Source organism: Orussus abietinus, unplaced genomic scaffold (assembly GCF_000612105.2).
Source record: "Orussus abietinus isolate OABI.00-Male unplaced genomic scaffold, Oabi_2.0 scaffold56, whole genome shotgun sequence".
Lineage (NCBI taxonomy): Eukaryota > Metazoa > Arthropoda > Insecta > Hymenoptera > Orussidae > Orussus > Orussus abietinus.
Window position 1 is genome coordinate 353,986 of NW_019394240.1, and position 19,245 is coordinate 373,230.

At 54.1% G+C, this 19,245-nt stretch overlaps 1 protein-coding gene across 1 annotated transcript in view; it reads right to left on the reverse strand.

The window, feature by feature from the left end:
- Positions 1-19,245, reverse strand: part of LOC105700252 (nucleolysin TIAR) — a 249,890-nt gene that overhangs the window by 18,099 nt on the left and 212,546 nt on the right. Inside the window, exons 5-6 of the mRNA XM_012425926.1 lie at positions 7,318-7,393; positions 3,833-3,935 (exon numbers count right to left, since the gene is read on the reverse strand). Of these exons, the coding sequence (XP_012281349.1) occupies positions 3,833-3,935; positions 7,318-7,393 (179 nt within the window). The remainder of the gene's footprint in view (positions 1-3,832; positions 3,936-7,317; positions 7,394-19,245) is intronic.

The following is a 19,245-nucleotide window of genomic DNA, read 5'->3' on the forward strand; positions in this document are numbered from 1 at the left end:
CTACAGGTATAGCAAATGTACATCGTCTATCATCAACCTAATAAAATATCTAAAGGATATATATAAATATTTATGTCTATTGTAGGCGAAAATTATATACCCACTATTGATCTACAAATATCCACTTATTTCTTGACGCATACAAAATATATAATATCTCCAGTAGACGTCTATCAAAGGTTAATCAACATCGTAGGAAATACGTTTAGGAAAGTAAAGAGACACCTCATGTAACCTAACATCTTTCGTGCATATTTAATGTTTATACCTAAATTCTAACTTCCATCTATTGTAGATATCTACGATATGTATTACGTACCGTGTCCGGACATCTAGCCTTTGAGTGTATCTACAATAGAGTTCATAGATATCTATATATCTTACATACGTTCAATGAACGTTTATATACGATTAATTTACGGATATTCCACGTTTTACAGTGCCTGGGTATTTCCGGTCTCAAATTTGAACCCATTGGACCGCCCTTTCGAATTGTCCTCGTTCAATGGACCTCGAAAAGGGTTGGCCGAAACGATCTTGCATCTCCCAGGGTCTTCTTCTCTTTCTCTCCTCCTCGAATACGCGATCAACGTCGAGGGTTACTTTTCAAAGAATTTGAAAAATCTCTCCCAGAAGGAGGGAGAGAGGGATCCGGGGGAAAGAGTAACCGGGGATTCTCCTCGGAGGATGGCTGGAAATTTCGCCGGAGATCAATCCCGGAGATATCCGACGAATAGTTGTCCATCTTCTTCCGGGCGCGGGACGTACGTCGCGTTTTTCTCTTTGCCTCCTCGTCCGCCCCCCCCCCCCCCAGAGCCGGCGTCTCTCTTTCTCTCGGCATTTGCCTTCGAGTACTCCGGCTAAATGCACGGCGTGGGTAAAAACCTGCCTTCTAACACACCACTTTGCGATTCCCTCGGCACAGTCGACCCGCTCGGAGATACGGAACGGGAGCGGTGCGGAGGAACGACGTCGGGGGGTGGTGGGTGGCCTCGTGAAAGATTCACCCGCGGTCGGTCAGGAGGCCTAAAATATTAATCCCGCGTTCCTCCCGGTCCTCGCGATATCGTATTCTCTGACCTCTCCGTTCCGAATTTCAAATTTCTGCCCGAGGCCGGAAGAAGATTCCGTATCGGGAAGCGGTTTTCCGGGTTTGCAGGTAATTACGAGCGGAAGGAATCTCCTGGTTGCCACCCTCCTCCCTTTAACCCCTTAACGCGCAGATTTCTTGAAAAAAACCGGCAAAAAAAATCAATTTTTTTTTATGTAAAAAAACACTAGAACATTGTCTTGGCAAAAAAATTAAATGAACGGGATAAAGGCAAAACAAGTGTTGTATGCGCTTCTATGCCGAAACGATGGGACTACGAGGTCTCGGAGGGAAAATTTAATCGACCTGGAAATCACAGATGGCGCAGGGGGTCCCTTTGCAGTCAATTAGGGTCCCAGAAACCATGAATCCAGAGGATTTCTGGAGTTTTACTTCGATTTCTTGATATTTATTGTTGGAAAACGACAGGTGGAGTATGCCATTTGGTACTATACCCAATATAATTCGATACAGCTGTCGATATAAAAACAAACGTCGGCAACGTAGGCATTTAGAAAAATCATCTTTAGCGACGTCGATCAAGTTCCTCGACGTGTTTCACTTCACCGTAAAGGAGGAAAAAGGGAAACGGGAGAGGTCAATCACGGGACGTTGGCCAGGAATGGGCGCAAGACGCGGTGGGCTCGTAATCGGAGATTTAAATACAGAAGGAAGAGCGATAAAGAAGGGCTCGCTTTCCAGCGGCGTTCCTGCCATTTCCGGGCGAGCCGGATAGTATCGACTCGGGGTGCACGCGAAAGTGGGTGGTGAGGGGGAGGTAAATGGCGAGAGAGGACCTCCTCCCGAGGCAGATCCAACAAAGTGGATAAGGAACGACGATCGCGACTCCAACTCTTTGTGGCCGCCCTCCTAGGGGGATTCGTCCTCGGGGCCATCGGCGCCGATAGCATTTGCATATCGCCCGGGGAAAAAATCGTCCTCGTAACACCTGGACGATCGACCGGGACCGGAGGAGAGAAGAGATCCGTCTCCGAGGAGAATGGATACTCTCGATCCAACTCTCGAGACGTTCCTACCGTGAAAGGGGATCAAAAAATGAACCCGTCAACCCCCCGGGGGTATCCATTCTTCCCGAAGCTAAGGGCTGCCCTAACCCCCCAATTTCCTCGGCTGGTGGGATTGTTTAATCTGAATTTTTTGGGGGAGGAGAGACGAATCTCCTGTCGAGGAACGGTCGTAATCGGGGAGGGGAGAGCTTTTGTCTCTCGCGTTTCGCCTCCTGTCGCACCTCGCTCCTTGTTTATTGGCAGGCTAAATGGGGAACGTAGGGGCGGAAACGCGGTAAAGATGTCCTCGGCTGTCTATGCAAATTTCTCGAGGGGGTCAGGCGGGCTTCGCAACGAGGTCGCGGTTCCTGGGGGTGGCGGCGTTACCCGGCTCGTCTAGTGAAAGAGTTCGGCCGCCTCGCGAGGAATACTAATTAAAGACTGGCGGAATGAAATTAGTTGGTCGCGGTTTGCGACGGTCCACCGGGGGGCCGAAGAAGGGGGCGCGTCGCTTATGATAATATAATAATGCTTCCTCGGCTTGGGTGCTACCGCTAAGCTCATTATGCATTTAGTTCCCAACTTCAATTGGATTCGTGCTTACCCCCCTCCGGGCCAAGCTCTACGTTACCTTCCTTCATCTTCGATCTTTGAGCTTTTCGTCGGGACGAACCGCTTTTTAAGTTTTCCGGGCTTTGGGACGACTAGGGGAGGCGAACTTCTCGAGAGAGAATCGCGTTCGGTTTTAGGATAATTCAATGTGTCGGGAATTGATAAAGAGGGAAGGAAAATTCCGGGCAAAAAATGATCCGATAAAATCGGAACGTTTTCTATTACGCGCGCGGTCTTGTGGCGTTGCGATGGTAAATTTTCTTTTTTTCGCCACGGAAACGCTTTCCACTTCTCGCCGCGGGATATTTCCGAAGGAGGCTTTCGATCTCCTCGACTTGCGCTTCTAATTAAGTGTCCCAATTTCTGAAGCCCGTCGATCCGGCGGAATTCCCGGCAGGAAGGATCGCTGCGGATTCCGCGAATTCTCGAGTCGCTTTGCGAGGGGAAGAGCTTTATCGCGACTGGGAAATACGACGTTTCTCCGAAGTCTTTTCCCGGAGTTCTTGCGCCATTACCGGGGCTCTCCTACGGATCTCCGAGTGTAAAATCTACACGAGTCGGGCACCATTCCGGGAATTGTACGGAAAACATTACAGCCAATCGCGGCCCTCCTATCCCCTATTCTCCCATTCCTTATTTCCGCCGCCGGAAGGGGAAAAGTATTCCGGATTTCTTTACGCTTTTCCCATATCTCCAGCTACAATGGAGGCCCCGTCGCGGGTTCAACGTCAAAGCCCCGATATCTCGATACGAGGCGAAATCAATTACGAGAAATTTTTATCCAGGAGAAATTTTCGGAAGAAGTTTTAATCCAGGTCGATAAATTAAAATTCTCCGAGTGTGAAAATCTACACGAATCGGGCACTGATCCAGGAATTGTATGGAAGACATTACAGCCAATCGCGGCCCTCCTATCCCCTATTCTCCCATTCCATATTTCCGCCGCCGGAAGGGGAAAAGTATTCCGGATTTCTTTACGCTTTTCCCATATCTCGCAGATTTTCCAGAATTAGGGATCCTAACCCCGCCGCGTCTCGTCGGGGTAAGATAGAGCGAAAAAGAGCGCACGGAGCGAGTCCGAGAATCGGACGGATACGACTTTGGAGGGCAGTCGATTGCTTACCTTCCGATTTGGGTGCCGGTGGTTTGCGGGTCGCCCAGTTCGTCCGGATGCTCCTGCTGCCGAGCCACTGGCCGTTCATGGCGCCGATCGCGCTCTCCGCCTCCTGGAACAAAGATTTGATAAGACACGGCCCGAGGGAACTATTAACTTCGAGATTAGGGAAAACGATCTACTTCTCTGAGAACCGACAGTCTTTCATTTCATTTGATAAAGGACACGGCGATTCGGTGACAAGGGACGGCCGGCCTTAAGATTGTGACAGAGTTTCAGTGATTCGATTTCCAACGATCTCCAGTGATTTCTTAATGATCTCAGGCGATAAGGTGACGGGAAAGTCGCTATTCAGAAATCTCGTTTATGAAACTTTTCACCGAATTGAGGGTACCAAATTGTTTTGAACTTTATACCGTGAATATGGAGGCTAGAAGGAAAGTCTTGGCGTCCATGAAAATTCATTATCTAAATCATATCTTTGCAGGTATTTTAAAAATTGTTCATAAAAAATGAAATTTCATCTGGGTCAGGACCTTCCTCATAGTCTTCACGTTCACGTTGTGAAGTTTGATACGATTCGGTAGCCCCAGTTCAGAGAAAGATGTCATGAACGATTGAGTCTTCGGATGGCACTTTGACAATCCCTTAAAATTTCATGATTTCCTAAATGACTGCTCGGCACGGCTAGGGGAAGGAATTGCCCGAGATCCGATCGACCTCTGACCTCAAACCCTAGGTTCCCCTAGTAGCGATAATCGTGGACCTGGTTTCCGCAAAGTTAACGAAACCCCGTTCCGGGCGATTTTAACGAAACGGGAAAGGAGAAAGGAGAAACGAGAAACGGCGTCCGGGATTTTCCGAATTCGTCGAGGGAGAGTTCGCCCGTCTCGGCAGTCCATTCCTCAGCCGAAGACTCGATATAAATGGGACGGAAACGACGAGGGAGCGTCCCGACGCGGCGACGCGAACGACCGTCGCGTCCGGACTCGTCGGGGAAATAGCGTCGGCAGGGGACCGGAAATTCCGGCGAAAAGGTCGCCCGTTCTCGTAGGTGTGCCGCGCGGGTCGCCATTTTGCGGGATTTCGGCCCGGGGGCAGAGGGGGCTCCCGCCCCCGGGATAAAGTATTTCCGATTCGAATTTCCATTCCTCGATATGATGCCGCCACGTTCGCGCGGTTACCCCAGATAGAGTAACCGGAAGCCGGTCGAGGGTCCAGGTCCCCGCGATCCAGATCGACATCCTTTTCCGCGGAGCGGGATGAGCATTCGCTCCCCATTTGGGAGAAAGAGTGCCCTGAAATAAAGGGGGCGTCTCGAGGCGTCTCGGCGTCGATCTAACGAAGACATGAATTTTACGGGGGGTTGCTATGGACGCCCTTAAGGTGAAGTGAAACACGTCGAGGAGCTTGATCAACGTCAATAAAGAAGATTCTTCCAAATGCCTACGTTGCTGACGTTGGTTTTTATGTCGACAGCTGTGTCGAATTATATTGAGTATTGTATCAAATGGCAAACTCCACCTGTCGTTTTCGTACGATAAATATCAAGAAATCGAAGTAAAACTCCAGAAATCCTCTGGATTCGTGCTTTCCGGGGCCCTAATTGACTGCAGAGGGACCCCCTGCGCCATCTGTGATTTCCAGGTCGCTTAAATTTTCACTCCGAGACCTCGTATTCCTATTGTTTCGGCATAGAAGCGCATACAACACTTGTTTTGCCTTTATCCCGTTCAAATGCGAGTTTATCGACTACTCGGTTTAAAATTTTGTAAAAAAAATCCGAAATTTCAATGTGTCAGGACAATTCTTAGATGATCAGGAGTGACGTGTCAAAGTTTCGGACGGTTTGGTCTAACACCCTTAAAAAAAAGTGTTGTACTCGAATCGACTGATTTGAAAAGGGGGTTTCACTTCACCTTAAACATACCCCGGCTACTTATACCGCCGGGTACGCGTAACTCGTCGGTCATTTATATCTTCCGTATCTAGGCTGCCCCGAGTGTGACGCGTCGCGAAAGGGGTGCGTTCCCATGCCGAGGACACGCTGCGCGACACTTTCCAAAGACGCCCAGAGGGTGGAAAAAAACGACCCCGCATGTATTATCGAGTTATTACTCGATCAGTGGTGCGAGCGACTCGCTTACGTGGCCGAAGGAAACTTTTCTCCCCCCGAGGAGGGTGCGAGTGCGCGCGGTGGGACGCCCCGCGTCCTCCACCCGACGTCGTCGTCCGGAAAACCCGTCTATGTCCGAGATACGAGCAACATATCGGGACTAGGTCCTCGTCCTGGGCTCGGAAAACCGCGAAAACGGAGATAGTAGGAACGGTTCGGTCCCTGGAACGATTCCCCGGGTTTCGGGGTCCCATCCGGTCGTGCCTTGCGTCTCCGCGGCGGCGATGGAGAGGCGGGGAAATTTATGCTCGGGTGCCGTGCCGGCTTCGGCAATAGTAATCTCGTAGAAGCCAGGAGTGGGTAGGTGAAGATGCCGGTCCAGATCGATAGGGACATTAAAACAGGGACGCCGAGTCCTAGCGGCTTCCAGGGCACTCCTTCCCCTCACCCTCTCCGAGCCGTCTGCGCGCCGTAAACGCGGCGGATCCTCCGGGGCACGTACGGGCCGCGGCCGGGTCGCGGGATCCGCGCGGCCGTGATTTACGTCGCGGATTTTCGGCACCCCGGCTCGACGGGACACGTCGCTGGCCCGCGAAACGACCCAGTAAAACGTAAAGCCTAACCTCGGCTCGACACGCACGTACGGCCGCGTCCGGGCGCCGGTGCGGCTCTCGATGCGGCCCCTAATGCGGACCTGGTGCGGCCCGCGATGGCCGTTCGCGGCCGAACCGGAATGGCCAACTATTTCGGCGCCTCGTTTCGGGGGAGGCCGTTACCACATCTCGGGCAAAGTTTTAGAGCTCCCGAACGAGATTTAGGAGGAAATAAGGGATGCCGCGGGAATTAAGGCCGAGATGGCCGATCATAAACGTGGCTCGAGTGGTTTCGTCATTTCTCCCGAGGCGAGAAGGGGACCGCGTTTTCTAGGGCGGCCGAAACGCGTCGTCCCGACGGCGGGAAGAGAGGAGTCTCGAGGGGAGACGACAAGTTCCCGGCGAGGCGTCCCGACGCGCGATATTCGTTTTAATATCGAGCTTGGCTTCGCTCCGAGGGGTCGCGAGGGCGGAAAACTCGAGGGCGAGGGGCTGGAAAAGTCTAGCCCTCTCCGGATCGCGGGGCCGCCCGCGGATTTCCAAGCGGAACGACTTCGGGACGCGTTCTCGGTTACGGGAAGGACTCGCGATCGATTCCGGCTAGACTCGGGGCAAAAACTTAAACCCTGGGTCGTATTTCCGGCCGCGGCCGTCGCGTTAAATCGCGCCGCCACCCCGGAACTCGGGCGGAAGAATCGCGCGGATCTCTCCGGTAAGTTTCTTCCGACCTCCCGGGGGCTGATCCGTCGTCTCGGTGCGGGAAATTGAATGCAAGGAACACTTACCGCCTTCTTGACGAAGGACACGAATCCATAGCCCTTGGACTTGAGCGTCTGCGGGTCCCTCACCACTCTACAGTCCCTAAAACGGAGAAACGAAATTCTTTAACGCAGATAATCAGTAGGTCAGGGTTTCGCGCCTATACGTGTGTGCATTTGGCGCGAAACTCCACCTTAGGGTTACTTAATACATCACGACGATGGCGTAGTTCGGTCTAAAGTGCGCTTTTCTCTTTTCCTCTCGGGCAGTGATTCTACCGGAGCGAATTTCTTTAACGCAGATAATGAGTAGGTCAGGGTTTCGGGTCTATACATCTGTGCATTTGGCGCGAAGCTCTACCTTAGGGTTACTTAATACATCCCGGCGATGGCGTAGTTCGGTCGAGAACGCGCATCTCTGTTTTCCTCTCGGACAGTGATTTCATCGAAAGGAAATTTTTTAACGCAGATAATGACTAGGTCAGGGTTTCGCGCCTCCACGAGTGTGCATTTGGCGCGAAACTCCACCTTAGGGTTTCTCAATACATCCCGGCGATGGCGTAGTTCGGTCGAGAGCGCGCATTTCTCTTTTCCTCTCGGGCAGTGATTTCACCGATGGCCGCCCCCGGGGGCGGTCGCGGCCGTTATCCCGAGCAGCGGGGCAAACGCGGCGGATCGTCCGCGAGCAAACGAGCGGGCAAAGTGACACCCTGCCAAGTTATTAGAGAGGAGATTGATGAAGCGTCGCCGGGTGGAAGCCGGCGGCGCATTTTTCACCTGGCGAGGCGTCGCTTATTCCGCGGTCTCCCGGTTCCGCGCGCGGTTCCGCCGCACAAAGGCATTTCCGCTGAGTCGGCCGTCGCGGTCCTTAACGAGTCTCGATGCGTCCCGGGGGTTGGATTTCGACCGCGCCTCGAATCGTTGCGTTTCCGCGACTCGCCCCCTTGTCGTGCGAATTAAATCCCAAGATTTATCGCGCCAATAACGGCGCGTTAATTCGCGATTCCGCGGCCGCGGCCGTTCGCGCCGCCGTAGAGGGGCGCGGAAGGGCCACGCGTCGCGACGCCGCCCTCGGGGTGGCCTTCGGGGCATTTGTCAATCCCGACTCTTTTACCTCCGCGGCGCGGAAACCGCCGCCTTTCGGTTTGATCGATAGCATTAATTATCGGCGTTAACGGCGCCGTCAGATAAAACGCCGAAGCCGTCGAGCGGCGCGTAAATCAAGGCTCCTGCCTTGGCCCGTTCGTTAAAAGTCAAAGGCGCAAAATTGCCACGGCCGGATTTAGCCCCGGACGTCCCGTCGATATTGCGGCAAATCGCCGGGAACGACGGCTTACCCGGAATTTATTTCGGAACGAGCCACGGTTTCCGGAGGGATATCGGTAATCTCGACGGCGAGGAGGCCGAAACCTCCTCGGAGAGGGTTGCGAAGTAGTCCGGCCAGGGGGGCGGTCGGCCGACTGACTTTCCGCCGGCGTTTTTCCGCCCGGCCGGCATAACGAGGGAAAAATTAAGAGCCCTCGATACGAGGGCGCCTACTTCGGCTACTCGAATGAGATAAAGTTTGGAAACGTCGAGACTCGCGCCTAGGGGTAAAAAGCGACGGCGACGCCGAAATCTCTGACCGGCGACCGTTTTGAGACCTCTCCGACCTAGATTTCTTTTTTAGGGGGCCTTACCGAGTCGATTTCGATTTTTTCTCAGGTTCGCTTCGGACTCTCCGTCGACGCTCGAGACTCCCCGAGGTCGAGTTAGTCCGTGACGACCGAGATAATACTTTTCCCCGTTCCCTTGGGGGAGTGCACCCTCCGTGGGAGCTCCTCGTTCCCCAGGGCATTCCTAATTTCCCACAGGCAACCGCCGGCATCTTAATTGTCAGGAAGAATTCGGGGCTGTCCGAAACGCGCCGCGTATGTGCTCTCCCCTAACGCGCCCCTAACGCAGGGGTGGCTCTCCTCCCCCGAACGAGGCCGAAGTCGAGAAATTTTGCGATTATGCTTCTCGGCCCCTCGGGGGGAATTTAAGCGACTCCACGCTGCCCGAATTCTATTGGGTTGATGCACAAGTCATTGCGCATTTTTTCAAATATAAAAATCCGTAGGTCGAGGGGGGCGGATAAGAACTCCGGCGAAGGAGCTAACGAGGGTGGAGGCTGGCGGAGGGAGAAAGAAAGTGGTGCCGACCGTAACGTCGCCGGCGAGCAAAAACCAACACATTTGGCGTGATTAAAGAAAGCTCTAGGGACTCTCGATGGGGCGTAAAGCGTCGTTAATTGTCTGGCTAAGGCCGTTGCACGGAGCCCTAACGGCCTCGGACCCCCCGCGAAGGTCCCGGAAGCGACCGGCTCCCTTCCGCGTTAAGGTGATGTGAAAGTGACGTCGAGGAGGTCTCCTTTATGAAACTTTTTTCCAAACTGGGTGTACCTGAATCGTTTCAAGCTTTACAATATAAATATGGAGGGTACAAGAAAGGTCTTGAAACTCATGAGATTTCTATTTTTGTCCACATTTGTTCATAGATATTTTAGTAATTAAAAAAAAAAAAAATGAAATTTCACGATTGTCAGGACCTTCCTTATAGCTTATGTACTCACGTTGTGAAATTTCAAACGATTTGGTACACTCGGTTCGGCGAAACGTTTCATAAACGATTAACCCGCGGATGAACACTTTCATATCCCCTTAACCACTCGCGCTGTCAACTAAGCCACGTGTATCTCGACGCACGTGGCACGTCTTCCCAGGGGAAGTCGTTAAACGTTCAGGTACGCGATCTCGCGTCGTTTTGACGTTTATAGACTCGGCGCCGAAAAGAAAAATCGACGTCGACGCGGGGCGTCGGGTAACGCGAGGTCAAAGTTCGACGGACGATGACACCCTTTGAAGTAGATGAAGCGGAGTTCGGGAAACGATCGACCCTCCTCGAAGGAGCCTGGAAAAATACGCGAAGTGGTTTCGGCGCCGAGCCGCCCGTCGGGAAATTCCTGCGGAATCCTGAGTAGGTCGCCCGGGCGTCCCGACGCCCGCGGCGGAGCGCCTTATCCCGAACTCGAGGATAAGGGAGGGCCCGATCTCGAGCGTGGAGGCGCCGAAAGGAGAGGGTCTTTCTTTAACCTCAGGCCATTAGTCGCCCCCGAAATGGAAGTATTCAATAAACATCCGTCGATTTTATTTCGTCTTCTCGACCTGCCGGTCGATCCCCTTTATCGTCCTTGTCCCTTCCCCTTTAAGGACCACTTAAAGGGCAACGACCCCGGGAATCGGCGAACGCGCCTTCTGGACTAAATCGCCCGTTCTCCGGGTTCTCCCTTTAAATCGTGCGTGGGGTAGGTTCCTCCTTTTATTTAGCTTTGTTACGCGGGATTTATGAACCGTGGAAGGCAGCGGAGCAATTATCGGGATATCGCGCCGTTATTTCCGGGACAAGTCGGGGGAAAAAAGTATTGGGTTGATGCATAAGTCATTGCGCATTTTTTTAAATATAAAAATCCGCCCAGAAATTAAATGTTTTAACATGACGTTATATGTTATTTTAAAGAGAAATTTTTCCTCCACGAGACTGTGTTTTAATATTTTTCTTAGATTTAATTTTGTGAGTCCATTTCTTGTGCCAATTCTCTGGTCGATTGTCGCGGGTTTTCATAGATATGCTGGTTCGATCGCTCTTCGTCAAATTCAACCGGGCGTCCAGAGCGAGTGCTGTCTTTGAGGTCGAAATTTCCATTTTTAAAACGCGAAAACCACCATTGAGCCGTTCTTGTGGTCATAGCTTCTTCTCCGTATATAGCGCAAATTTCACGAGCCGCTTCGGAAGCATTTGAGCCGCGATTAAACTCGATCAAAAGAAAGTGTCGAAAATGCACATTTTTCTCCACTCGACCCTCCATTTTAATTGCCTGAAAATTCCCGAAAATCAAATCTAACAAAAATATTAAAACCCTGTCTCGTAGAGCAAGAATTTCTCTTTAAAATAACATATGTCAGAACATTTAATTTCTGCGCGGATTTTTATATTTGAAAAAATGTGCAATGACTTATGCATCAACCCAATATTTGTATATGTACAGAAACCACTGTGCACTGTGCACATTTCCGGCGCGAGTTTATGTTCAGGGATGGTATTTCGGTGGACGAGACTGCCCTAGCGAAAGGGTTAAAGTTCTCGTTCTCCGGCGGACTCTCGATCAGCCGCTTGATACGCCGATCGCTAATTGAGTATAGACGAAAATGGCCCCGATACCCCGGGCTATTCATTCCAGCCGGCCGAGCACAATGATGGGCATCGCCTTTTTACCCTCTCTCGGTGGGAGCATAAATATCCGGCACCAGGGTGCGAGCTAACGCGAGAATCATCCGATCGGTCCTCGAGCCCGTTCGCTCTCTCGGTCCCGATATCCAATAATTCCCGCACGAAATTCCCCGGAAGATTACGCCGAGCGATTCGAAATCCGACTCGAGTGAGCTCGACGACGGGCTCGGGTGGAGGCGCCGGAAAGGAATGGGCGCCGGAAGCGATTCCCCCCCTGTTTTAAATTTCCTAGGGAGTTCCGGATGTTTGCGGGGAAATTCGAGAGATCGCCGGGCCGGGGGTCGAGGGCACTGCCGGGTGAATAATTCGGATTTATTAATTTTTTAACAGCCAGCCGCGAGGGAGGCTCGACGAGTCGCCACCCCCGCGGGGGTAGGTGGTGATATCTATTTGTAATTTCGTCGTGTAAGCCGGTTATTAATGCCCCACCCCATCCCCCTCGGTCGGTACCGATATGACACGGGGTACGCGCGGCAGCCCATATCCAAAGGGTTAACTACCCCCGGCGTAGGCGAGATTATTAAGCGGAAAATTAACTGCAAAATGCTCCGTTTTACTGGTCGGGTTATGGTAATTTTAATAACATATTTATTGGTCCCCGACTGGGCAGAGCACAAAGGCTGCGGGGGAGGCAAATCCGATAACGGGGGTTGCCGCCGGGGGTGCGGAGCCCGTCCACCTTCTCCCGTACCGATCGCCGAGTTCCGTCAAGCACGCGTGGCTAGGTTTTCCTGCTTCTGGAAAAATGGAGGGAAAGGAAAAAAAAAATAAAGAAAGGGGGTGTCCAGTAACAGGATTTCGGGCGTTCCTTTTAACCGCGTCGTTCTCCCGATAACCGACGGACCTCGTTCTCCCTTTCCATTCGCGGGGGAGCCATCGACGCGAAAAATAGGGCAGCGTTGAAAAATTGGCTCCCGTGACATGGCTTCGGCCCGCGTAGCGATTTCATTTTCGGGAGTCTCGCCGCAAACAACCCCCGAAACCGCGATCGCGCCCCTTGGAGCCCCAGCCCCGTGCCCCGTTTAGGGGAGATCGAAGAAAAATCTCTAGGGATGAAACGAGGGCCGGTAGAAAAAAGAAAACTAAGCCCTCGAGATCCGAATGCAATTCGTCCGGCGATTTAATTCGGGGGTAGTTTCGATGCTACCGTCATCCCCGATATCGCGGTTGCACCCCCGGCGCCATCCATCACTCCCCCTCCCGAGAATCGGTCGGCCCAGGACGCGAAGAAAAGTTCCTAAGGGGTTGCGAGTGCTGAATGCACCCTTTGCACCCTTTGCACCCTCCAAGTGTCCGGCTCTGGACAGGGTCTTCCTCCCGGGGGAGCGGCGCCGCGTTCGCTCCACCGGTCAAAGCGCATCACCCTCGAGGCGCATCCCTCGGGATTTTTCCAGAAATATCCCCGAGAGGGGAAGCACCCCCGAGGAATACGGAACGCGGAACGGGGACGGCCAGTCGACGCGGTCGCGGCCGATCTTGACAAATGTCCTCTCTTGGTCATCTCGATATTCCACCCCCTTGCGCCTCCAACCCCCGTTTCTCCTCTCCATCCCTCCGTTCGCCTGCAGAAGGACCCCCCGCGAATAAAGCCAAGTGAATGAAAAGCGGCGGACGAATCGATTCCGCGCTGAAGACGATATAGTCCTCCGAAAAAGTGGAAAGTCCCGGTGGCACTTTCCATGCGCCCGGAGGCTTTCCCCGGGGGTCGGACCCAACGGAAAATCGAATCCGGGCGGGAAAACGGCGACGAGCGCGATTAGTCGTTTAACGCGGAAAGGTGGGGGCCGTTACACGGGCCGCGGAATTGGAGCAGCGTTTCTCCGTCCGGGTCAGGAGGACGTCCGCGAGGAGAGAATGTCAGGGCGCACTCTGTGTGTGCCTCGATTTAGACTTAACGAGGGGCTCGCAAACGGCGGAGGGGCAGGGGACCCTCACGGAGGAGGGAAGAGGCCGTCCCTCGTCCATCGTATGGCTTCGTTAAGAGGATTAAGCGGCTTTGAAGTTACGTCGACTGAAATCGCGCGGTAGATCGAGCGAGAAGCCGACCAGGAAGTTGAGAACCCTTTTGCGCCCAGGGCGCGGATCGGTAGGGCGCGACGGCGCATGCGCCTGTGCCAGGAACCGGGACCAGCTGGGAACCCCTGGTGGGCTGCGAACTTCGCAAGGCTCGGCTTTCCGTCGCCTCGGATGCGGGGAAACCGGATAGACCGTCGGCGGAAAGACGGTCGCGGGGAATTCTCTCGAGGACCTCCTTCGGGTCGATCTTCGATCGATATCCCAGGGTGGAGGGAAACGTCCGGGCCGATATAATATTTCCGCGGTTTATTTTTAAAGTGACCTAACTCCAGTTATATTTAAATTTACATATTTAAGAGTTTGTGTTCGTATGCTGCACCGCATTAATTAATCGTACTGGTTATTCAGCTGAAGCAACTGTCCAAAAAGTGAGATTAACTTTTTAAATGCTATTTAATTAAAATTACCACTTAGGCCACTTTCAAAGTGACGTTATTAATTATTTAAATAACCGCGAAAATGTGTGTGTCCAAAATTAACGTATGCTCTGAATATACTTAACCGCGAAACGGTGTTTACGATAATTAACTTCAAGTTGTGCACGTTATTAGAGTCAACAAAAAATAATTGACAAATGGACTTAGGCCAGTTTGAAAATAAAGGGCTGGATTTAGGGACTTATTTACCATTGTGCGCGGATTAAACGGGGTTTAATAAAACATTCAACGGTGCGGTATCGCGTGACCGCCGAAGCGGCGGGGCGCATCTCTGACAATTAAACAGGGGGGGAAATATTAACGAAGGCGGGATATCGGATAGAAAAATGATCATGGCAGAGGGATGGTCATGCGGTAATGCCGTAATGTTTCGGCGATAATGGATCGGGTTTTCAACAATGTATTGTTATTCGCGAAACCCCGAGATACACCTTCCCGCGTCTCTGCGGTCAGTCTCGCTAACCAGCTTTTGGGATTTTGCTCGATTCGGTCTCTCGTTAATTAACTTCGGGCGCAACGAGCATACATCAAGTATGGATCGATCGGTTAATTAACGACACTCGAGGGGTAGGTAGGCGGAGACGAGGCGGAAACGGCGAAAACGCTCGATATCCCGATTTTTGGCGGTCCAAGTCGCGCGAGTGCCACTTCCGGTGCGGATCCTCTCTTGTCGGGTGCACTCGATTGAAATAGTTTTGGGGAATTAGAGCCGAGATTAGATAGGGGATGGCCCGGAAAACGGCGGAAGATCCAAAGAGGTATTTCGCGGGGGTGCAGGGGAGGGAAAGGTATCTACCCCGAAGCACGCGGTATTACGGTCTATATCCTTGGCGGGGTACAACTTTGCTCGCGGCTTCGAATGCATTTATATGAATCTTGATACAAGAATTTATTCCCTCGAAGGAGGGCAGGGCTTCCGGATCTACCAAGAGCCAACATGTTACGTTCATCCCAGGAAGCGTGTCTCACTTAAGGATCCTTCGTCCTTTGGCCCCCGGAAACGCTTTCGGACGGCAAATCTGCATAGGTGCAAGATACAGCCGAACGTCCCTTGTTACCGAATCGCCTCGTTGCTTGTCATATGAAATTAAAGGCAATGAGCTCTTAAAGAAGGAAATCGTTTTCACCGATTTCCAAGGGAATAGCCCCTCGGGGGAAAGACACAATGAATTTGAAAGATTCGCGGATACGCGCGACACGGGACAGAGATTTTAGGCTTCCGAGGTGGAGGTGGTCGCCCCCCTTCTCAGGAGCCTACTTCAGGGGTGATTTTCATCCTAGGTTCCCGAGGAAAGGTTTACGGCTTTTCTCCTCGCGGCGTCGCCCCCATTCATCGGAGACTCGAGGGCCGAGGGTGGCAACTCGCCGCCCGGGCGGAAATGCCGACAGCACCCTTCGATCCGTCCGGTAAAGGGAGAGAGCCTTCCAGAGGGTTAATTTATGCACACCTCTTTATTGGGTCGATTCTCGCCGAGCGAACAAAGGAGGGGACGCGGGTACAGCCCTCTCTCACCTTGACTCGGTTTTTCAAAATAGACCCCCGGGGACGGCGTCGGGACCCTCGTCCGGGCCGTTCAAGCCCAGGAAGTCCGGCGCTTCGATCGGCGCGGCTCATCTCCGAGCCATCTCGCCCCCCGAGTCGTCGCCCCTTGCGCCGCCACCCCCGAAGACCTCGCCGAATGGAATAATTCCACCGCGAAGAAATTCGGTGGATCCGGGAAACCCCATTACTTTCATTAGACTAATGAGCGGCGTTTCGAGTCGGGCTCGGCTTCCTATTAAATTATATCCCCCCCCTTTGTTACGATGACACAGTTTCCCCTCGGCCGACAAGCTCGACGTGTCGAATAATTAGCGACATTATCACCCTCGCATGAGCCAGACCGCTCTCGCGTTTGGAAAAAAAAAAAAAAGAAAAAGAAAATATGGCTCGACGAAATCCGGGAGGAAAGAGAGAACGAGAGAAACCCCCGGGGGGATCGAGATCCTTTCTTCCGGCCAGGACGGGCGATAATTGATCGGCCACCCCGCCGGTGACGGAAAAAGAGGAGACCTTTAATCCTCCCCAACGATACCGCGATGGCGCGTCCACCGGGTGGCATATCTCGGGGGAGGTTGAAAATTCCCGCCATGGCGCTCCCGGAAATTTCCGCCCCCACCGTCGGGGGGTGGCAAATAGGGGGGGAGGGGACGAGAGAGAGAGGTCGAGCTCGCCGGTTCCGGGGCAAGACGGAGAGGGGCTGCTCGCCCTCGGCCGTAGGAGGAGACCATAACGATAGTAATCGCGGTCGTAAAGTAATTCACGATCAGCCCGTAACGATATTGCGTTACTCCGCCGGGGGTACGGAGCAACGGGGGCAACGGGGCAACGCGGCATCGTTCGAAGTATTGATTTTTACGGGTGAAACGCGCGCGAGTATAACGCGAAACGAGTCGCAGGGGGGGGCTCGGCCCGGGGGCATGGGGCATGGGGGCACGAGGCGACGCGCCGCCACCCCGGCGTAAAACGCGCGCGAGGGGGCATCTGTTAATATAGCGATATTGATTATTTTTTAATGAGGATGCCGCGGCGAAACGCCCGGCAATTGAATAGTCAACGCGTCGGCTTTCACCCTTCCTTCCTTCCGGCGTGCTTTTCCGCCCCATGCCCCCCGCCCCCGACCCGGGCCTCGCGCCCCCGGCCGTTAAGCACTCTTTCAACGAAATTACTCGGGGGGTGGGAGGGGGTGGTTGGCAAGCTCGCTCGAATTAGGCTGCACGCACGCGACAGGGCTAACACGGAAATCCGTCGTTTCGACGATACAACGAGACCTCCTCTCTCGATAGCGCGCCCTCGTTAGCGTCGCGACGCCTCTCGACGCCTTCGCGCTCCTTCCCACGCCTCATCGAGCTCCGATTTTCCGCGGGGTCGCCGATAACGCCGTGGGGTGAGTTCGAGGCGGACCCGCCGCGGTTTTCCCATCCGAGAGGCTGGACGCGTCGCGGGAACGGGCGCCGCGACGCCGAGAAGGGGCCTCCGGTCGCCGCCGGGAGATGTACTGGATTTTTCCTTAGAGGGAAGCTCCTTGTAAAATTATGAAGTAATCGCAGCCTCGGCGGGTGGAAAGCGGAATCCGTCGGCGGGAGGGACGGCCACCTCCCGTTCGGTGAATCTCCATTAAGCGGCGATCAAAGAATTTAATACGGATTTAATTCTCCTGGGCTCCTTCCTCCGGTTTTCCGTCCTCTCCCCGGCCGGCGGGCGAGGGTAACTGGAGCGAGAGAATCGCCGAGGGGCGGGAGTCGGATCGAGAGGGAAAATCGACCTTATGGCTCGCAGTGGCGGAATCGCCGCGGGGCCGCCGATTTTCGTTCGGGAGGCCCGCCCGCCACCCCCGAGGTGTGCCCGCGACAGGAGGGTTAAAATAATAAAATGCCGGAGGCTCCAGAGGTGTTCGGAAGAGTCGGCCGAACTTTTCCGCCGAACTTTCCCGAGAGACGCCTCCACCCGGGCGGAGGGCGCGTACGTGGGCGCGTACCGACGCATACATGGACGCGTACCGACGCCCGGCCGTAACCCCGGTTAAACGGGTGACTCTTGAAACACTCGGCGTACAAGTTCGCTTTTATTTGAGGGAAGTATCAACAGGTATCGACCGACTCTTCCCGCGTACGTCCGGACGTCCGCGATTACTCGCGGGGACGGGGCCCGCGGAACCGCCCTCGGCCGAACCGGAGCGGATATCCCCCGGGCTCTCTTCCTAAATTAACAACGCGACCACGGATCGATCTCCGGCGATGGTTTCGCCTCCTCAGCCCCGACTCCGCGTCGCGACGCTTCGGCGTCTCCGGCCACTTTCCGCCCACCCGCCGGGAGTTTTTCCCACCCACTCGGCTCCGCGCCGCTCCCCGGGGGGTCTTCCCCGAAATCGATCGAGATCTCCATATTTCCGGACGCGCCGCGGATCGGCGAAATCCCCCCCGCAAGGGTGACGGGCTTTCGGAGGCCGCCCTTTTAAGTATTCCATCCCGCTCCTGTTTTCCATTTGCGGGGGTGTCATGGTCGAGTTTAAATCCGGCTCCGATATCCGGACGGGATAGGCCCCGGGCGGGATAGCCTCGGACGGCCTACGAGCCCCGGACGACAACGGGGATGCAGGGGCAATCTCCGGAATTACTCTCCCCAATCCCGGCCCAAATATGCGTTCAACCGAGTCCCCGCCCTTTTGCAGGGGATCTAACCCATTTTCGCCTCGTACGCGCCGCTCCGTCCTCGCGCTTCCACGCTTCCCGACGCGCGCAGACCGCATTATCCCCGGCGACCCTCGCAACCCTTCGGCGTCTTCCCTTCCGGCCGCGTGCTTTCTTAAGGGACGGGCTTCCGAGGACCCGATCGAGATCGGTCCGTTCCTCCGGATCGCCCGGTCGGTCGATCGGTCGAACAATGCCTCCGAAAGGGACGCCGGCCGCCCCGGCGCCGAGTTGTCGTCCGCGGTGAAGTTGCGCCATTATTTCCGCGTTTGAATGCGCGATAAGAGAAATCGCGGGTGTTTCGGACAGACATTGTTTGGACACGGACGCGGCCCCCGCATGCGGGGGCGACCCGCCCGCGATTCCGCACGCGTCGCGCGCACCGCTAGCCCGGAACCGACCCTCGTGTTCCGAACAACGATATATTATAGTTTAAAACTTCATTGCGGCGGCCGCGCGATCGTCCGACGCGGCGAGCTTTCCGCTGTAGTTCCGCCCATTTCCGGCCGGCTCGCGCGCCGGCCCGGCCGCGCGTTTTAAACGCCGCGGCCGCCCAGGACGCTCCCGTTCCTCCGAGCCTTCCCCTCGACGGGCCGGAAAATCTCCCGAAAATCGACGCCTCCACCCTTTGCCGCCTCTCGAGCCGCGAATCGATTTTCTTTTTAGAGTATGAAGCGTACATTTTTCGAATCCTCGAAATCCAAGTTATTCCCTGGGGAATCGAAACGACTCGGTAGATGGAGTATCGGGAGGTTAGCCCTTTGAACACGGAGCTCTTTCGACATATGGGCGAAATTCCTCTGACCGTGCAGGCAATATTGGACCAAATGTCGGGAGCCTTTAAGCGCTCTTAGTAGCCAAAGAAGTTAAGGTGAAGTGAAACCCCCCTCGAATCAGTCGATCC